The sequence below is a fragment of the Oryza brachyantha genome, chromosome 7, assembly GCF_000231095.2.
Source record: "Oryza brachyantha chromosome 7, ObraRS2, whole genome shotgun sequence".
Classification (NCBI taxonomy): Eukaryota; Viridiplantae; Streptophyta; class Magnoliopsida; order Poales; family Poaceae; genus Oryza; species Oryza brachyantha.
Window position 1 is genome coordinate 15,689,069 of NC_023169.2, and position 14,511 is coordinate 15,703,579.

A 14,511-nucleotide genomic window follows, 5' to 3' on the forward strand; every position below is an offset into this window, starting at 1 on the left:
AAAAACATCCAATTTCTGAAGGTACAGAGTCTAGAAAATAAATTAAAAGTCAGAAGTTAAGGAAACTCGGTTTTTTCATATTCTGATAGGTTACTTCTCACCAGCCGCTTCTCGCTCCTCCAAAAAAGACCAGTAATCTTTATCAGAAGCAGCGAGAAAAGGGTTCACAATCTTAGGTGAATTTTGGTAATCTCGAGCTGACTCAAAATGTGTATCTTGTTCGAAATTTGCGAGAAAAAAAAACGATGGCGGGGCTGTAAACCCTGGTAAGAAAGCCAGTATTGGTTATTAGCGTGTCTTCTAGCCGCTGACGGACCAACTGAGCTTATAATCAGAAATCATATCTCAAAGTTTTGGGATATGTCACCCCATTCATCGTACCAAACACATAGACAAGCTAAAATCTTAAGAAGGAACTTTCGCAAAACTGCAAATATTTTGACCAACTTGTCACAAAATTATATATTTAAGCCATTATATCCTAAAACTATATATTTAAGCATAAATATCACAAAAGTAAAAGTTTAGTATTGAGTTATCATAAAACTACATGTTCAGTATTGAGTTACCGGAAAACTACATATTTTAGTTAAAGTCATTGTCGATACTCTTATATTGGTGATATAGACATTGTAGTTTTGTGATTGAGATGGTTATAAACATGTAATTTGATTATAATATTATTACTAAATTTATACTTTTGTGATATTTGACCTTAAATATGTAGTTTTATGACAAATTTTGATAATAAATATATATTTTTGTGATGTACTTTAGACTTATGATAATTTTGTCAAAGTATATATAGGACATATTTGTATAGCTTATAAGCCATATTTTTCACGGAATCTTTCGAAGCCGAACGTTAATGAGCCATCACTGGCGTTGTCCATCATGTATTATTATTGGGAAAAAATTATTTAAAAGTATGATTCCATTTTTAAAAACTACTTTCCTCTGTTCTACTGTGAGTGTATTTCTGACCAAATGGGTTATAAGAAAAAATATCTTAGAATAATACTTATTAAATGCGAAGAATACGAAGTGAGAGTTAGCAGGAATAAAATAGATACAAATTTGAATATGATGTGATTGATGAGACCAGTAGTATTTAATAAATACATTTGTACGAAACAAATTTAAATTTCAAAAATAAACTCATTGTGCAATAAAATTAAATTCTAAAAATGCATTTATTATGTGATCGAGGGAGCAGCACGGGGAGTATTGAATTTGTAGCAGGGGCAGTATCAGCAAGCGGGGGGATACCGGCGTGTTGTTTTCTCGATGGCAATTAAGGAGGTCACTGTTCCCGATATGCTTGGGCACGGGAAGTCGGATATGCTCGTCGAAAAAACAAAACGAGAGAGAGAGAGAGAGGGAAAAAAATGCCGATCGCTCTCTCTCTCCCTCTCTCGCTTTTTCTTCCCGTTCGTGGCTGCTCACCTCACCACTCCCCCTGCCTTTTTGCGCTCCTTTACTCCAAAGCCGCCGAGCGAGCGACCAAACCACCGAATCGTGCCAATCTCCTCCAAAACGCACGCACGCACGCGCGAGCAGCAGCACGCGACGCCAAAATCCCCGTCTCATCGTCGTCTCGCCAGCGACAAAGCGGGTCACCTAACTCCCAAAAGGTTACACCACCCGCCCAACTCCGCGAAAGGAAACGCGAGGGGGGAGGGGGGGAAGCAGAGAAAGGAAACGCGATCACCGCCGCGCGCGCGCGCGTCGTCTCACGCGAGCACCGAGCATTTTTTTTTTCACGAGCACGTGTGTGGCGGCGTAGCGTAACACGCAACGCAACGCAACGCCTCGCGCGGCTGAGGAGTACTCTCTGTAAAAAAATAAAACTAATTCTTCGGTTTCCATGTCCAACATTTGACCATCTGTTTTATTTAGAAAAATTAGTCACACGTGAAGTACTATCCATAAATTATCATCTAATAAAATAAAAATTATTAATCGTAAAAAAATTTAAATAAGACGAAGAGTCAAAAATTAAAGATAAAAACTAAAAAATTGGTTTATTTTGGAACAGGGGATTAGTAGCGTAGTACACGCGCCGTCCCCGCTCTCCGCGTTGGCCACGGTTGTGGAATTGTTTCTTCCCGGGCTAGAATTAACCGGGTGTAAAATGAGGAATACGATTAGAGTATAATTAATCAGGAATTAAACATTAAAAATCCTGATATATTATTTTTTAAAAGAAAGTTGCATATAGATTTTTTTTCACAAAACTCATCATTTAACCGTTTGAAAATTGTGCCAATCATATTAGATAATTTTTTCCGTTTTACATGAATATACATGTGAGAGAAAGATTGTATAAATATACACGTGCTATGGCGCGGGAACACGACACCTGGTGCCACGCGGTGAGTCCAAGGCAGCAACCCAAGGATCCAACACACTCCGGTGCCACGGATCCACCACACAGCACAATTGTACCACAAACGCCTCGGTGTCATTTTCTCACACTACATCACATCTACATTTCAACGATTTCTTTTCTCTCATATATATTTATGCAAAATGGACGACACATGTATTTAAAACTTTTTTCAGCGGGAGTACTACCTGCGCTATTAACCACCTCCATCCTTATTCACTCGCTAAAATTAAGTATGCACAGAACAATTTATTAAGGGTTAATTAGATCTATGCTAGTTTTAAAATATATCATTACTATTCGATAAATTATAAGAATGTCATTATAATTTTAAAAATATGCCACTCCATATCCTTAAGTGTAATTTTTTTAAAAAAATAGACCATATTGCCCCTACACTGTTCACTGTGCCTTTAATATGTGCAAAGGACAATATGGTCCAAGAATGACATATTTGAAATAGATCTAAAATCATAATGACATCCTTACAATTTATTAAATAGCAATGACATATTTTAAAACTAGCAAATTTACAGTGGCATGAATCTAATTAACTTATTTAATAATTAAATAATGATTATATAGATAAAAAATTATATGCATGTTCGTATCTCTACCAACGAAGGTTGAACACAAATCACGGTAGCCTAACCACAAATCGATTCTAAATTTAAATTTACACACATGAGCGAAACGTCCGTGACACCCTCGCTATCCATGATGATCCACCAACGCATTTGACCCTTTGACCACCGTCGCTCTCGGAATTCCGAACCCCTTCCGTCGCGGAAAGCAACGGCGCGCACCACCGCCACACCCGCGCGGTCGACGAGAGGCGGGGCGGGGCCCGTGGGTGCGAGCCGCGGGATGCGAAGGGGGCGGGTGAGCGGGGGTGGGTCTTGTGCGGAAAAGCAAGGGGAAGGAAGGGGAAAGCAGCAGTGGCCGTGGGGAGGGGGTGCTTTTCGCGGCTCACACCCCGCCTTTTCTCGCGGGATTTGCACGCCGCCGCCCGCCCGCCGGGGCGTTCGTGGTGTTGGTTTGCGGCTGGGTGCGTCGCGTTCGCCGTATTCGCGAAACTAGTCCAAATGCCCCCCAAGCCGGTATTAGCACTGGCGGTGCGGTGAAAGTAGTTCGTTTCCGGTTTTAACCAAATGGCATACAAACTTAAAATAATTCATAAGTAAAAGTTTTATATGCGTGTGTTTAGTGATATAAAAGTAAAATTTAAAAATAAACTTTTATAAAAACCTTCTAAAATCTAACTCCAAATTTATAGTTAACAATCTGAAATTAAATTTAGCTAGTAAGTACAAATAAGAAGAAAAAAGATGAGTGTGCAAATAAGTCCTTTGGTACTGCTAGTAGCATTCTTGTTGTCTTTATTTGAGGAGTAGCATTACACCTTCATCCGGATTTTATAAACTCGCTCGTCTATTATTACTTAGCTAACTGGATTAGCAACACAGTCACATCTTTTGTCTTGCTGTGTATAAGTAATTAAATTTGAATTTCAAAACCTAAGATTAGAGTTGATTTCGAATGGGTCATTGTTTGGGTTTTTCAGTGAGAAAAGTCTGATGGTTTATTTGCAAATAAAAAATAATTTATAAACTTAAAAGTACATATTCTTAGCCATCTAAAAGCAAAAACTGTAAAATAAACTACAACGAAAAAAAAATCTCAAAATAAACTCTAAATTTAAGATTAAAAATTCAAATCTTAACTTATAAACATAAAAATAAGCCAAAAGATAAGGGTACAAGTCTTTTATCGTGCTGTTTTTTTTGGCATTTGTTTTTAAATTGCTGAGAATGTATATACAATTCGTTTTTTTAAGCTGACAATAATGCTAATAAGTTGTTCTGTGGCTTATATCAAACTATCGGTGTAGTATAGCTGACATGGCTTTTCTTTGCTACCTCATTCACTTGGCTGTCTTCTTTTATTCTGTGGAAATAAAAAAAAAAAGTATGTGGTCTGTGCTATATATGGTCAAAAGTTATTATGAAGTTTTGTTCACTCTCGTTAAGACATCACTATATTCATTTGATGAAAATTCAGCAATAGATGGAAATTGTGATTCGCTGTAATAACATGCCTAAAATACTATTCGCTGTCATTAAGACAACAATATAATTCACAAATAAAAGTATTTCAAATAAGAAATCACTATATTTTATTTTGGAAGGAAAGTGAATAGTTCAAATTTATGGCCTTTGTATCAAGTGTATGCTTTGGATTTTTTAAAGAAATGTTATTATATTAATAAAAAATACATAAATATCACTCGGGCGCACGAAATTGTTGTTATATCATGTTATCGACCATTGGAGGTATAATAAGGATCACATCGGTCTTCAAGCATAACGATAGAGCCCCTCAAGCAAAAATTTAAAATTTTAATCTGAAATTTAAAATTGATTTTAGAGATTTTACATCGTCATCTATTTTCGCTTTTGCTTTTAGATTGTCAAGCTCAAGTACTAACTCCGTTTCATAATGTAAGATGTTTTTTTTGCAGCGTTTGATCATTCGTTTTATTCAAAAATTTAGTACGAATATAAAAAATGATAAGTCGTGTTTAAAGTTCTTTTGATAATAAATTAAGTCACAAGCAAAATAAATGATATTTCCGTAATTTTTCGAATAAGACAAATGATCAAACATTACAAACAAAAAAGTCAAACATCTAACATTATGAAACGGAGGGAGTATAAAATTTTGTTATTCATTAATTATTTTTCGTTTGCATACGCTATTTGATTTTTTTAATACACCAAAAGATGACCCTGAGAGTTTTGACATGCTTGCTGCTTTAATGTTATATAGCCTTATCATGTGTCCCCACGTCGAATGTTATGCTTGTTTAGCGTGCCCAGTCATCTGTGTGACTGTGTCCAATCAGGTAGCAAATTGGCCACATTGAGGTACTCCTTGAACAACAAGACCCTGTTGATTTAGCCTGAACTAATAAATAGGCCATGGTAATGATATATGGCTTCACATTGTAACTCCAAGCGGCTGATTGTCGCATATTACTTTGGCAATGTATGACATGGCCATGTCATACGTCTTATTAGGACATGGCTAAATAGGACCAAAACATGAGATCTTAAAGAGAAAACATGTTATAGTTTTGAATTTTGAGTGTTAAATAAGAAAACTCAGAACTTCTGAATGACAAATATGATATAGAGAACTTTGGTCGTGTTCTTTCCTGGATGAAAGACGAAGGATAAAAAAAATATCTAATTTTCAATAGTTAATAATATAAATGATGAAATCGTTACTATCAAGTTAAAAATTTATTTTAGAAATATGAGACAATAAATTTTTATAAAAAACATTTTGAAAAACATATACCATTTATTAGTTCAAAAACATACGTGTAAAACCGGAAAAATATCTAGGAATAATTTGATGGGGGAGGAACGCAGCCTTTGTCTATAAGGCCGGCCTGTTTAGTTTTTAAAAAGTTTTTCCAAAAACATCATATCAAATTTTTGGACATCTAAATAAAACATTAAACATAGATGAATTAAAAAACTAATTACACAGTTATGAAAAAAATCTTGAGACGAATCTTTTGAGCCTAAGTAGCCCATGATTAGCCATAAGTGCTACAGTAACCAACATGTGTTAATGACGGATTAATTAGTCTCAAAAGATTCGTCTCGCGGTTTCTAGGCTAGCCGTAAAATTCGTTTTTTCATTCGTGTCCGAAAACCCCTTTCGACATTCGATTAAACATTTGATATGACACTTCTCCAAAAAATTTTCTCAATCTAAACACCATCTAAGCAACGAGAAAATTTTTTTTGCAGAAAGGCCAGCACACAACGCGTGCCAAAAGGAAAGGGAAAACAGAAGGAGGAGAAGAAAATCCATTCATTCCGTCGCGGCGCCGTGCAATTTGACAGTAACCGGAGTCCTTCCCGGCCAACCACACTCACCACTCACTCGATGCTCCTCTCTCTCACTCACATGCCCCCCAACCCCAGCAAGCTTCCAAACCAAGCAACACCACCACGCCGCCGCCGCCGCCGCCGCCACCACTACCACGCCCACGCGAGGGTCCAAACCGCAAAACCGCACCCACGCCGAGGTCCCCGCCGCAAAAGCCCACCCTAACCCCCTCCCCTCGCCGCCGGCCACTGCCTCCAACGCCCAAATGCGACGGCGGCCACCGCCGCCGCTGCCGCTGCTTCTCCTCCCCATGGGCGCCCTACTCACTCCGCTGCTGCTGCTTGTTTGGGGTTCAGCGGCGGGCGCTGCCGGTGGTGGTGGTGGGGAGAGGGAGGCGCTGCTCGGGTTCAAGGCGGCGGTGGGGTCTGACCCGGGGGGGCTCCTGCGGGACTGGTCCCCGGCGTCGCCCGACCACTGCGCCTGGCCCGGCGTGGCGTGCGGCGCCTCCGGGGAGGTGGTCGCGCTCAACGTGTCGTCCTCCCCGGGCCGCCGCCTCGCGGGGGCGCTGTCCCCGTCGGTCGCGGCGCTGCGGGGGCTCCGCGTGCTGGCCCTCCCGTCCCACGCGCTCTCCGGCCCGCTCCCCACCGCGATCTGGTCGCTGCGCCGCCTCCTCGTGCTCGACCTCTCCGGCAACCGCCTCCAGGGCGAGATCCCGCCGGCGCTGGCCTGCGCCGGCCTCCAGACGCTGGACCTCTCCTACAACCAGCTCAACGGCTCCGTCCCCGCCTCACTTGGCGCGCTGCCGGGGCTACGGCGCCTCTCCCTTGCCTACAACCGCCTCGGCGGCGCCATCCCTGACGAGCTCGGCGCCGCTGGGTGCCGCAGCCTGCAGTTCCTCGACCTCTCCGGGAACCTACTCGTCGGCGGCATCCCACGGAGCCTGGGGAACTGCAGCAAGCTGGAGGCCCTTTTGCTTTCCTCCAATCTGCTGGATGACGTCATCCCGCCGGAGATTGGTCGGCTAAGGAATTTGCGGGCTTTGGACGTGTCAAGGAACAGTTTGAGCGGGCCTGTGCCTGCGGAGCTTGGTGGCTGTGTTGAGCTGTCGGTACTCGTGCTGTCCAATCCGTATACGCCGATCGGCGGGTTGAATTCGTCAGATTATGGGGATGTTGATGACTTCAACTATTTCCAAGGAGGGATTCCGGATGCTGTTGTGGCACTGCCGAAGCTGAGGGTGCTGTGGGCGCCGAGGGCTACCTTGGAGGGGGAGCTGCCACGTAATTGGAGCGCTTGCCAGAGCTTGGAGATGATGAGTTTGGGTGAGAATTTGTTCTCTGGTGGTATTCCTAACGGGCTGGTGGAATGCAGCCATCTAAAGTTCTTGAATTTGAGCTCAAACAAGTTGACAGGTGCCATTGATCCATCACTTACAGTGCCTTGCATGGATGTATTTGATGTCACTGGAAACCGGCTCTCTGGCGCAATTCCAGTGTTTGACCAAAAGGGATGCCCTTCATCTCAGCTCCCTTTTGATGACTTGGTTTCAGAGTATTCCTCCTCCTTTTCATATCAGGCACTTACCGGATTCCGTTCATCCTCATTTGTATTGAGCAAGGATTTGACAAGTTACCATAGTTTTGCCCAGAACAATTTTACTGGAACAGTGACATTGTTGCCGCTTGCTGCGGATAAACTGGGGATGCAAGTTTCCTATGCTTTCCTGGCTGATGGGAACAATATTGCTGGACAGTTGCGACCTGACCTATTCACCAAGTGCAACAGCTCAAGGGGTTTAATTGTGGATGTCAGCAACAACTTGATAACTGGGGGGATTCCAGTAGAGATTGGTTCACTGTGCAGATCTCTAGTTGTTCTTGGTGTTTCTGGTAATCGGCTCTCTGGTTTGATTCCAACGAGTATCGGGCAGTTGAATTATCTTGTCAGCTTGGATTTGAGTAGGAACCAACTTGGTGGTGAAATTCCTACTTCTGTAAAGAACTTGCCAAACTTAGAGCGCCTCTCTTTGGGCCATAACTTTCTCAATGGTACCATTCCAACTGAGATTAATCAGCTGCACTCTCTGAAGGTTTTGGACCTGTCCTCAAACCTCCTCACAGGAGATATCCCTGGTGTCCTTGCTGACTTGACAAATCTCACTGCCCTCCTCCTTGACAACAATAAACTTACTGGGAAGATACCTTCTGCATTTGCTAAATCGACATCGCTTACCATGTTTAACCTGTCATTTAATAATTTGTCTGGTCCAGTGCCAGCAAATAGCAACACAGTTCGGTGTGATAGCGTTATTGGAAATCCTTTATTACAATCATGTCACATGTATACCCTGGCTGTCCCGTCAGCTGCACAGCAGGGCCGTGGTTTGAACTCCAATGACTACAATGATACATCACCCACAGATCCACAGAATCAAGGAGGAAGCAATTCGTTCAATGCAATTGAAATTGCTTCGATAACTTCTGCAACAGCCATTGTTTCTGTCCTTCTTGCTCTTATTGTGCTGTTTATTTACACAAGGAAGTGTGCTCCCCGAATGTCAGGTCGTTCATCTCGAAGAAGAGAAGTTATAACCTTCCAAGACATCGGAGTGCCAATCACTTATGAGACTGTTGTTCGAGCAACTGGAAGTTTCAATGCCAGCAATTGCATTGGAAGTGGGGGCTTTGGAGCAACTTATAAAGCTGAAATTTCACCTGGAGTGTTGGTAGCTATAAAGAGGCTCTCTGTTGGGAGATTCCAAGGTGTTCAACAGTTTCATGCTGAGATTAAAACTCTAGGGAGATTAAGACATCCAAACCTAGTTACATTGGTAGGCTACCATCTTGGTGAGTCTGAAATGTTTCTCATATATAACTACTTGCCTGGAGGAAATCTCGAGAGGTTTATACAAGAGAGATCAAAGAGACCTGTAGACTGGAAGATGCTCCACAAGATTGCTTTGGACATTGCAAAAGCACTTGCTTATCTGCATGATACTTGTGTTCCTCGTATCCTTCACCGTGATGTGAAACCAAGCAACATTTTGTTGGACACCGACTATAATGCTTATCTCTCAGACTTTGGACTGGCAAGGCTCTTGGGGAATTCAGAAACCCATGCAACCACTGGTGTAGCCGGGACTTTTGGATATGTTGCTCCAGAATATGCTATGACTTGCCGTGTTTCGGATAAAGCCGATGTGTATAGTTATGGTGTTGTACTGATGGAGTTAATATCAGACAAGAAAGCCTTGGATCCGTCATTTTCTCCCTATGGTAATGGGTTTAACATAGTTGCATGGGCTTGCATGCTGCTTCGTCAAGGCCGTGCTCGTGAGTTCTTTATTGATGGACTGTGGGATGTGGGTCCGCATGATGACTTAGTAGAAACATTGCATTTAGCAGTGATGTGCACTGTTGATTCACTATCTGTACGACCAACTATGAAGCAGGTCGTTCAACGGCTAAAGCAACTTCAGCCTCCCATCCGAGAACACCGATGATTGCACATTCAACTTGTAGAAGGTAAAGATAGCACATTCAACGCGTGCCGGCTTTGTCGCCCATGGTTCTGTTCGAATTTTGTGATAGGCTAGCGGCTAGCCACTGCCCTTGCTTATCTGTAGATTTGATTATGGAAGCTTCTATCCTGCTGAAAGCGACACTTCTTACTGTTTCATTGGGGAAGGAACTGGTAAAGGGTAAAATATTAATGTGCCCTGGGAACATGGAAGATGTGGCGATGCATATTATATTGCTGCATGGGACCATGTACTGCTTCCTGTTGCTGAAGCATTGACCCTGATATAAACTTGGTGTCTGCTGGGTTCGATGCAGGTACGTAGCTTAAAGGTTCTTAAAAACTGTCTCAGAAGCTTACTGACTTTTAACAAACTTCAAGAAAATCAAAATGCTGCTTTTGGGGCATGAATTTTACTGTTTATATACTGTCAATTTGTAGTTTTTCATATTCATTCTATGGGCTGGTGGAGACCTGCTTGGGCTAGTCTAGTAGCCTAGTGCAGTTGTGCAACATACACCTGATTTTGTTATGGAATAATGAATGAGATCTTTGATGGAAATATTCAAAATTCTGAGCGTTTGTTGTATAAGACTGTTGCTACATGATAACAAAACCTAAACTTATGCGTACAGTAGATCATATATGTTTCCATTGTACACTAGTTTTGATTTTTCTTCTTCTCTCTACTCCGATGTTTTGGTAGCATTGGGTGATCCTCTTGGTGGTTGCTGCATCACTCCGAATGGATATGCTCCACTACTGACCAAGGTAAGCACTTGCAGTTGCAGAAAAATAACATTCAATTAGGCTTTGGCCACGTCATGTATTTCCCTTTCCCTAAAAGAATAAGATTCAGATCAGCTGAATTAGGCTTATAAAATCAAACTTTCCAGGGCAGCAACCACAATTATGTACCTTTTTCTTCAGTAATTTCTTCATATTGTTAGTCTGTGCTGTTAGCTGTTTACTTTTGTTTAATCTGTTTGATCACTTTCAGTTACTTCATGTTTATTGGGCTTCTCTACTGATCTGATTAACACTTATGTTTACTTCATGTTTATTGGGCTTCTCTACTGATCTGATTAACACTTATGTTTCTCTTGTAATGCATGTGCTAAAGTTTTTTTTAAAATACAAACAAGCCTACTTATATTTAATTCTGCATGCAAAACTTTCAGCTGTTAGGTTTTGCTCAATGGAGGATAGTTATGGCGCTTGAAGGAGGCTGTAACCTTAGATCCATAGCAAGTTCAGTTAGTGCTTGTGCTAAACTTTCATTGGGAGATAAATTCAGATATGACAAGCCTTATATGCATCCATTTGAATCTTCATGGAGAGTTCTACAAGCGGTAATAGTTTGCTTAAACTAATTGCTGCCTGATTCCTTGCTGTAGATATCTGTAATTATTCTTTTTTTGCCCACACCATTGACCAGGTACGTGATGAACTGAAGGCGTTCTATCCTGTTCTGAGTAGTAGATTGCGAGAGAATGTATTATTGAGGAGTAGGCCCTCACAAACTGAGGTATATTCTTATTTTTCTTATGTTAAAGGCTTCAACTTTTGCATTCTCGGTCGAAACTCAGATTAATTTGCTCTAACATACGATGCACCTTTGCTTAGCTCCAGATTTACTTGTGTTTTCCAGGAATTTGCCTCCTTTTCAACACTTATTTTACATAGACATGTGATGGCAACAGTTACTACTTGCGCAATACTCCCTCCGTCTCATTTTTGCTATCTTACACATACCAGTACAAAGTTATAAAGACTAAAATGCCCTTTACCTTATCAAACTTCAATGCAATTGTCTCCTCCCTTTTCAATTCCCAAGGCATTTGTCCCCCACTTTATCAAACCCCAATGCAATGATTGCTCAAAAAATAAAGCCATTACGGGACAAAGAAGCCCAAAGATGAACTCTTTCGAAGACAAAGGGAGTATATTCTTAATGGCTTCTGCTTGAAATTATTTTGTACTTAGCTCATGCATGCTGAGCTGTATCAACTCAGTTATGGATTTCTATTGATAGGCTATTTGTTGACACCCTGTACTTCGATGAGTTGTTTGAAAATGCTGACAAAACACATCATGTGTATACCGATGTCCTAGAGGTACCTCTCAACTACTAGTCTGTTGCAAAACACACAGTTACACAGCTTAATTTTATCAAATATCATGCATCTTAACTTGTCTAATGATCTCACTTTTGATTTATTAACATATGCAACATGCTGCATGGTGGCTTAATGTGTAGCTGAGACAAAATTGTAGGGAAATAGATATCAACACTGTGTTGCCTTTGAATAATTGACTTTCTTGTTTCCCTTACTTTGGGAATGATCAGCTGTATCCTTCCTCTGGTTCTGAGTCTGATGTTGAAGAGCTCCCTGATGCTATGGCTTTTGTCAATGTTATTCAAATTACTGATGGTGTTATAAGTGAAAGCCTCTCAAAGTTGAGACTTGAAGACAAAATCGCAATGACAGCCACCTCAAGTAACATAACAGTTGAACAAAGTCCAACTGATTTAGCTGAACCACAAAATTTCGGATCTGCTGCAGTGTCTAAAGAAATATCATCTCTATCTTTTACTTGGAGATCAGAACTATCAAAAGTATATGTTTGGTATGCCAGCTTTGGTTCAAACATGTGGACACCAAGGTTTCTGTGCTATATCCACGGGGGAAAGGTAAAGTGAAAACATATTCTCTGTTTTCCTACTTTTGATAAGCAGCATGCTCTGCATGATGAATTTGCTATTTATTTTGATGTTTGACAGGCTGAGGGTATGAATATACCATGTTTTGGATCGCATGATCCAAGCCCACCAAGTGGTACCATGTGGAAGACTGTACCTCATCGATTGTTTTTTGGAAGATCTTCTACTACCTGCTGGGGAATTGGTGGTGTTGGTTTTCTCAACCCTGAGACAAACCCCTCTGGAAACTCCTATGTCTGCACGTACAAAATAACGTATGTATGTTGTAGCATCTTCCTACCTGTTGTCAGTGTCCTTGAGTTAGTCATGGTGGGGTATGATCTTCAGTCAGTCTTCTGGATATCATCATAATTTCCTTCTCCTTTTTGTACAGGCTTGAGCAGTTCAATGATGCATTGTTTCGAGAATCGTTTAGTGAATGAGAACAAGAAAGCAGAAAAACTGAATGTCCTGACTCTCCTCTGATTGGCTTGCCTGAAATAAGAGTTTGTTTCCAGAAACAAAGCTGTCCATCTTGGACCTATTAAGGTTTGATTTGCACCGCATCAATCGTGCTCTTGGTCTTGGAGCTATTTTAACTTTGAATGCAAAATGCATAGTTATATTGCACTATAAAAGGCACACCAAATACCAATACCTCCTTTACCTAAGCAGCATCTACCACTAGTAACCTGATTACTTTGTTTTATTTAAAGGTTAGTGGCGTGCCACTGTTAATGGTGAGTTCATAGTAAGGAAATGCCAATTGCCTCTTTGTGCTGTCAGATTTTTCTGGGCTTAGAATTTTTTGTATTCCCTGGGAGCTAAATGCTAAATGACTAGATCATAAAAGTTTTACGGTGTATTTTGAACATCATAAGCAGTAGCGAGACAGTACCTTTAGTACATCCGATATGCGGCGAGGAACTGTTGATTTATTTTGATTATTTTTGTTTGAAAAAAGATTCGTTGGATTGAGGTAGTGAAATAAAAAGTGGCTGTGGTTAGATTAACAGATTGAGAAGGGGTTTGTTTGAAAAAAGTTCAGTGAGATTGAGTGAAGTTTTAATAAAAGGAGGTTGGTTTGGTGAAGTGAATGAAAAAAAACCATAAAAAGGAGTGGATTGAGAGCGAAATAGTGAGGCCTTTCAGCTTAGTGGAAATAAAGTGTAATTAAGTTACTTATTGAAAGACTAAACAACAGTTTAAACCTAACCAAAGTAGCCGCTGCAACAAATCTGCCTCTACAAAAACTTGCATGATACTTTATCTCTTCATGTTTACTGAGCTTCTCTACTAATCTATTAACACTTATGTTTGTCTTGTAAAGCACGTGCTAAAGTTTTCTTTAAATACAAAAAGGATATTTATATTTAATTCTGCATGCGAAACTCGCAGCTGTTAGGTTTTTACTCAAGGGAGGATAGTGATGGCTCTTGGAAGGAGGCTATAACCTTAGATCCATAACAAATTCAGTTAGTGCTTGTGGTAAAGTTTTGTTGGGAGATAAATTCAGATATGACACCTCCTGATATGCAACCATTTGAATCTTCATCAGAGAGAGGATTGTGGCCTCATTTGAAAATGATGAAGATTTTAGATTTTTTTTTGATTATCTGGTTATTTTAATAGTTATTTGAGGGTGTAAACAACTGAATTAACTAGTAAAATGTGAAAGATATTGCGTTAGAAATGTTAGACGAGGATCTTTTACCTAGAAGTGTTTACGACGGAATGCACTGTTTAGAAGTTTAGGTTTCTCCTGATTTTTCCAGTGGTTCTCATCCACTTGTGAGTTTCGGTTTATCTTTGCATTGCTATTTTTTCAGTCTGTAATTGGCACTCGTGCTTTCACTTTCCAGTTCACGATCGTCTGGATTCCTGCAAGTCTTGCCCACTTGCATATTTATTCAAGTTTTGGAAGTGAGTTGGCAGGCACCAGCTCAAAAGGGACACACCTACAAATCGGGTGCCCGATCTTTTCTAAAATTGT

General features: G+C 40.7%; 2 protein-coding genes across 3 annotated transcripts; both read left to right on the top strand.

The window, feature by feature from the left end:
* Positions 1 to 6,353: 6,353 nt before the first annotated feature.
* On the top strand, positions 6,354 to 11,028 carry LOC102720726 (LRR receptor-like serine/threonine-protein kinase RPK2). The gene is made up of 3 exons (XM_015839229.2): positions 6,354 to 10,131; positions 10,521 to 10,585; positions 10,996 to 11,028. Exon 1 carries the CDS (start codon positions 6,561 to 6,563, stop codon positions 9,795 to 9,797), a length of 3,237 nt encoding a protein of 1,078 aa, XP_015694715.2. The 5' UTR covers positions 6,354 to 6,560; the 3' UTR covers positions 9,798 to 10,131; positions 10,521 to 10,585; positions 10,996 to 11,028.
* A 230-nt stretch (positions 11,029 to 11,258) lies between these two features.
* LOC102721006 (histone deacetylase 5) lies at positions 11,259 to 13,088 on the top strand. Of its 2 annotated transcripts, none has more exons than XM_015839684.1 (5): positions 11,259 to 11,342; positions 11,466 to 11,931; positions 12,165 to 12,509; positions 12,600 to 12,793; positions 12,913 to 13,088. In XM_015839684.1, the coding sequence occupies exons 3-5, from the start codon at positions 12,216 to 12,218 to the stop codon at positions 12,959 to 12,961; spliced, it is 537 nt and encodes a 178-aa protein (XP_015695170.1). In that variant the 5' UTR covers positions 11,259 to 11,342; positions 11,466 to 11,931; positions 12,165 to 12,215; the 3' UTR covers positions 12,962 to 13,088. The 2 variants fall into 2 exon arrangements, with proteins under 2 accessions (XP_015695170.1, XP_015695171.1); XM_015839685.1 differs by having other exon boundaries at positions 11,850 to 11,931.
* The last annotated feature ends 1,423 nt before the right edge of the window (positions 13,089 to 14,511 follow it).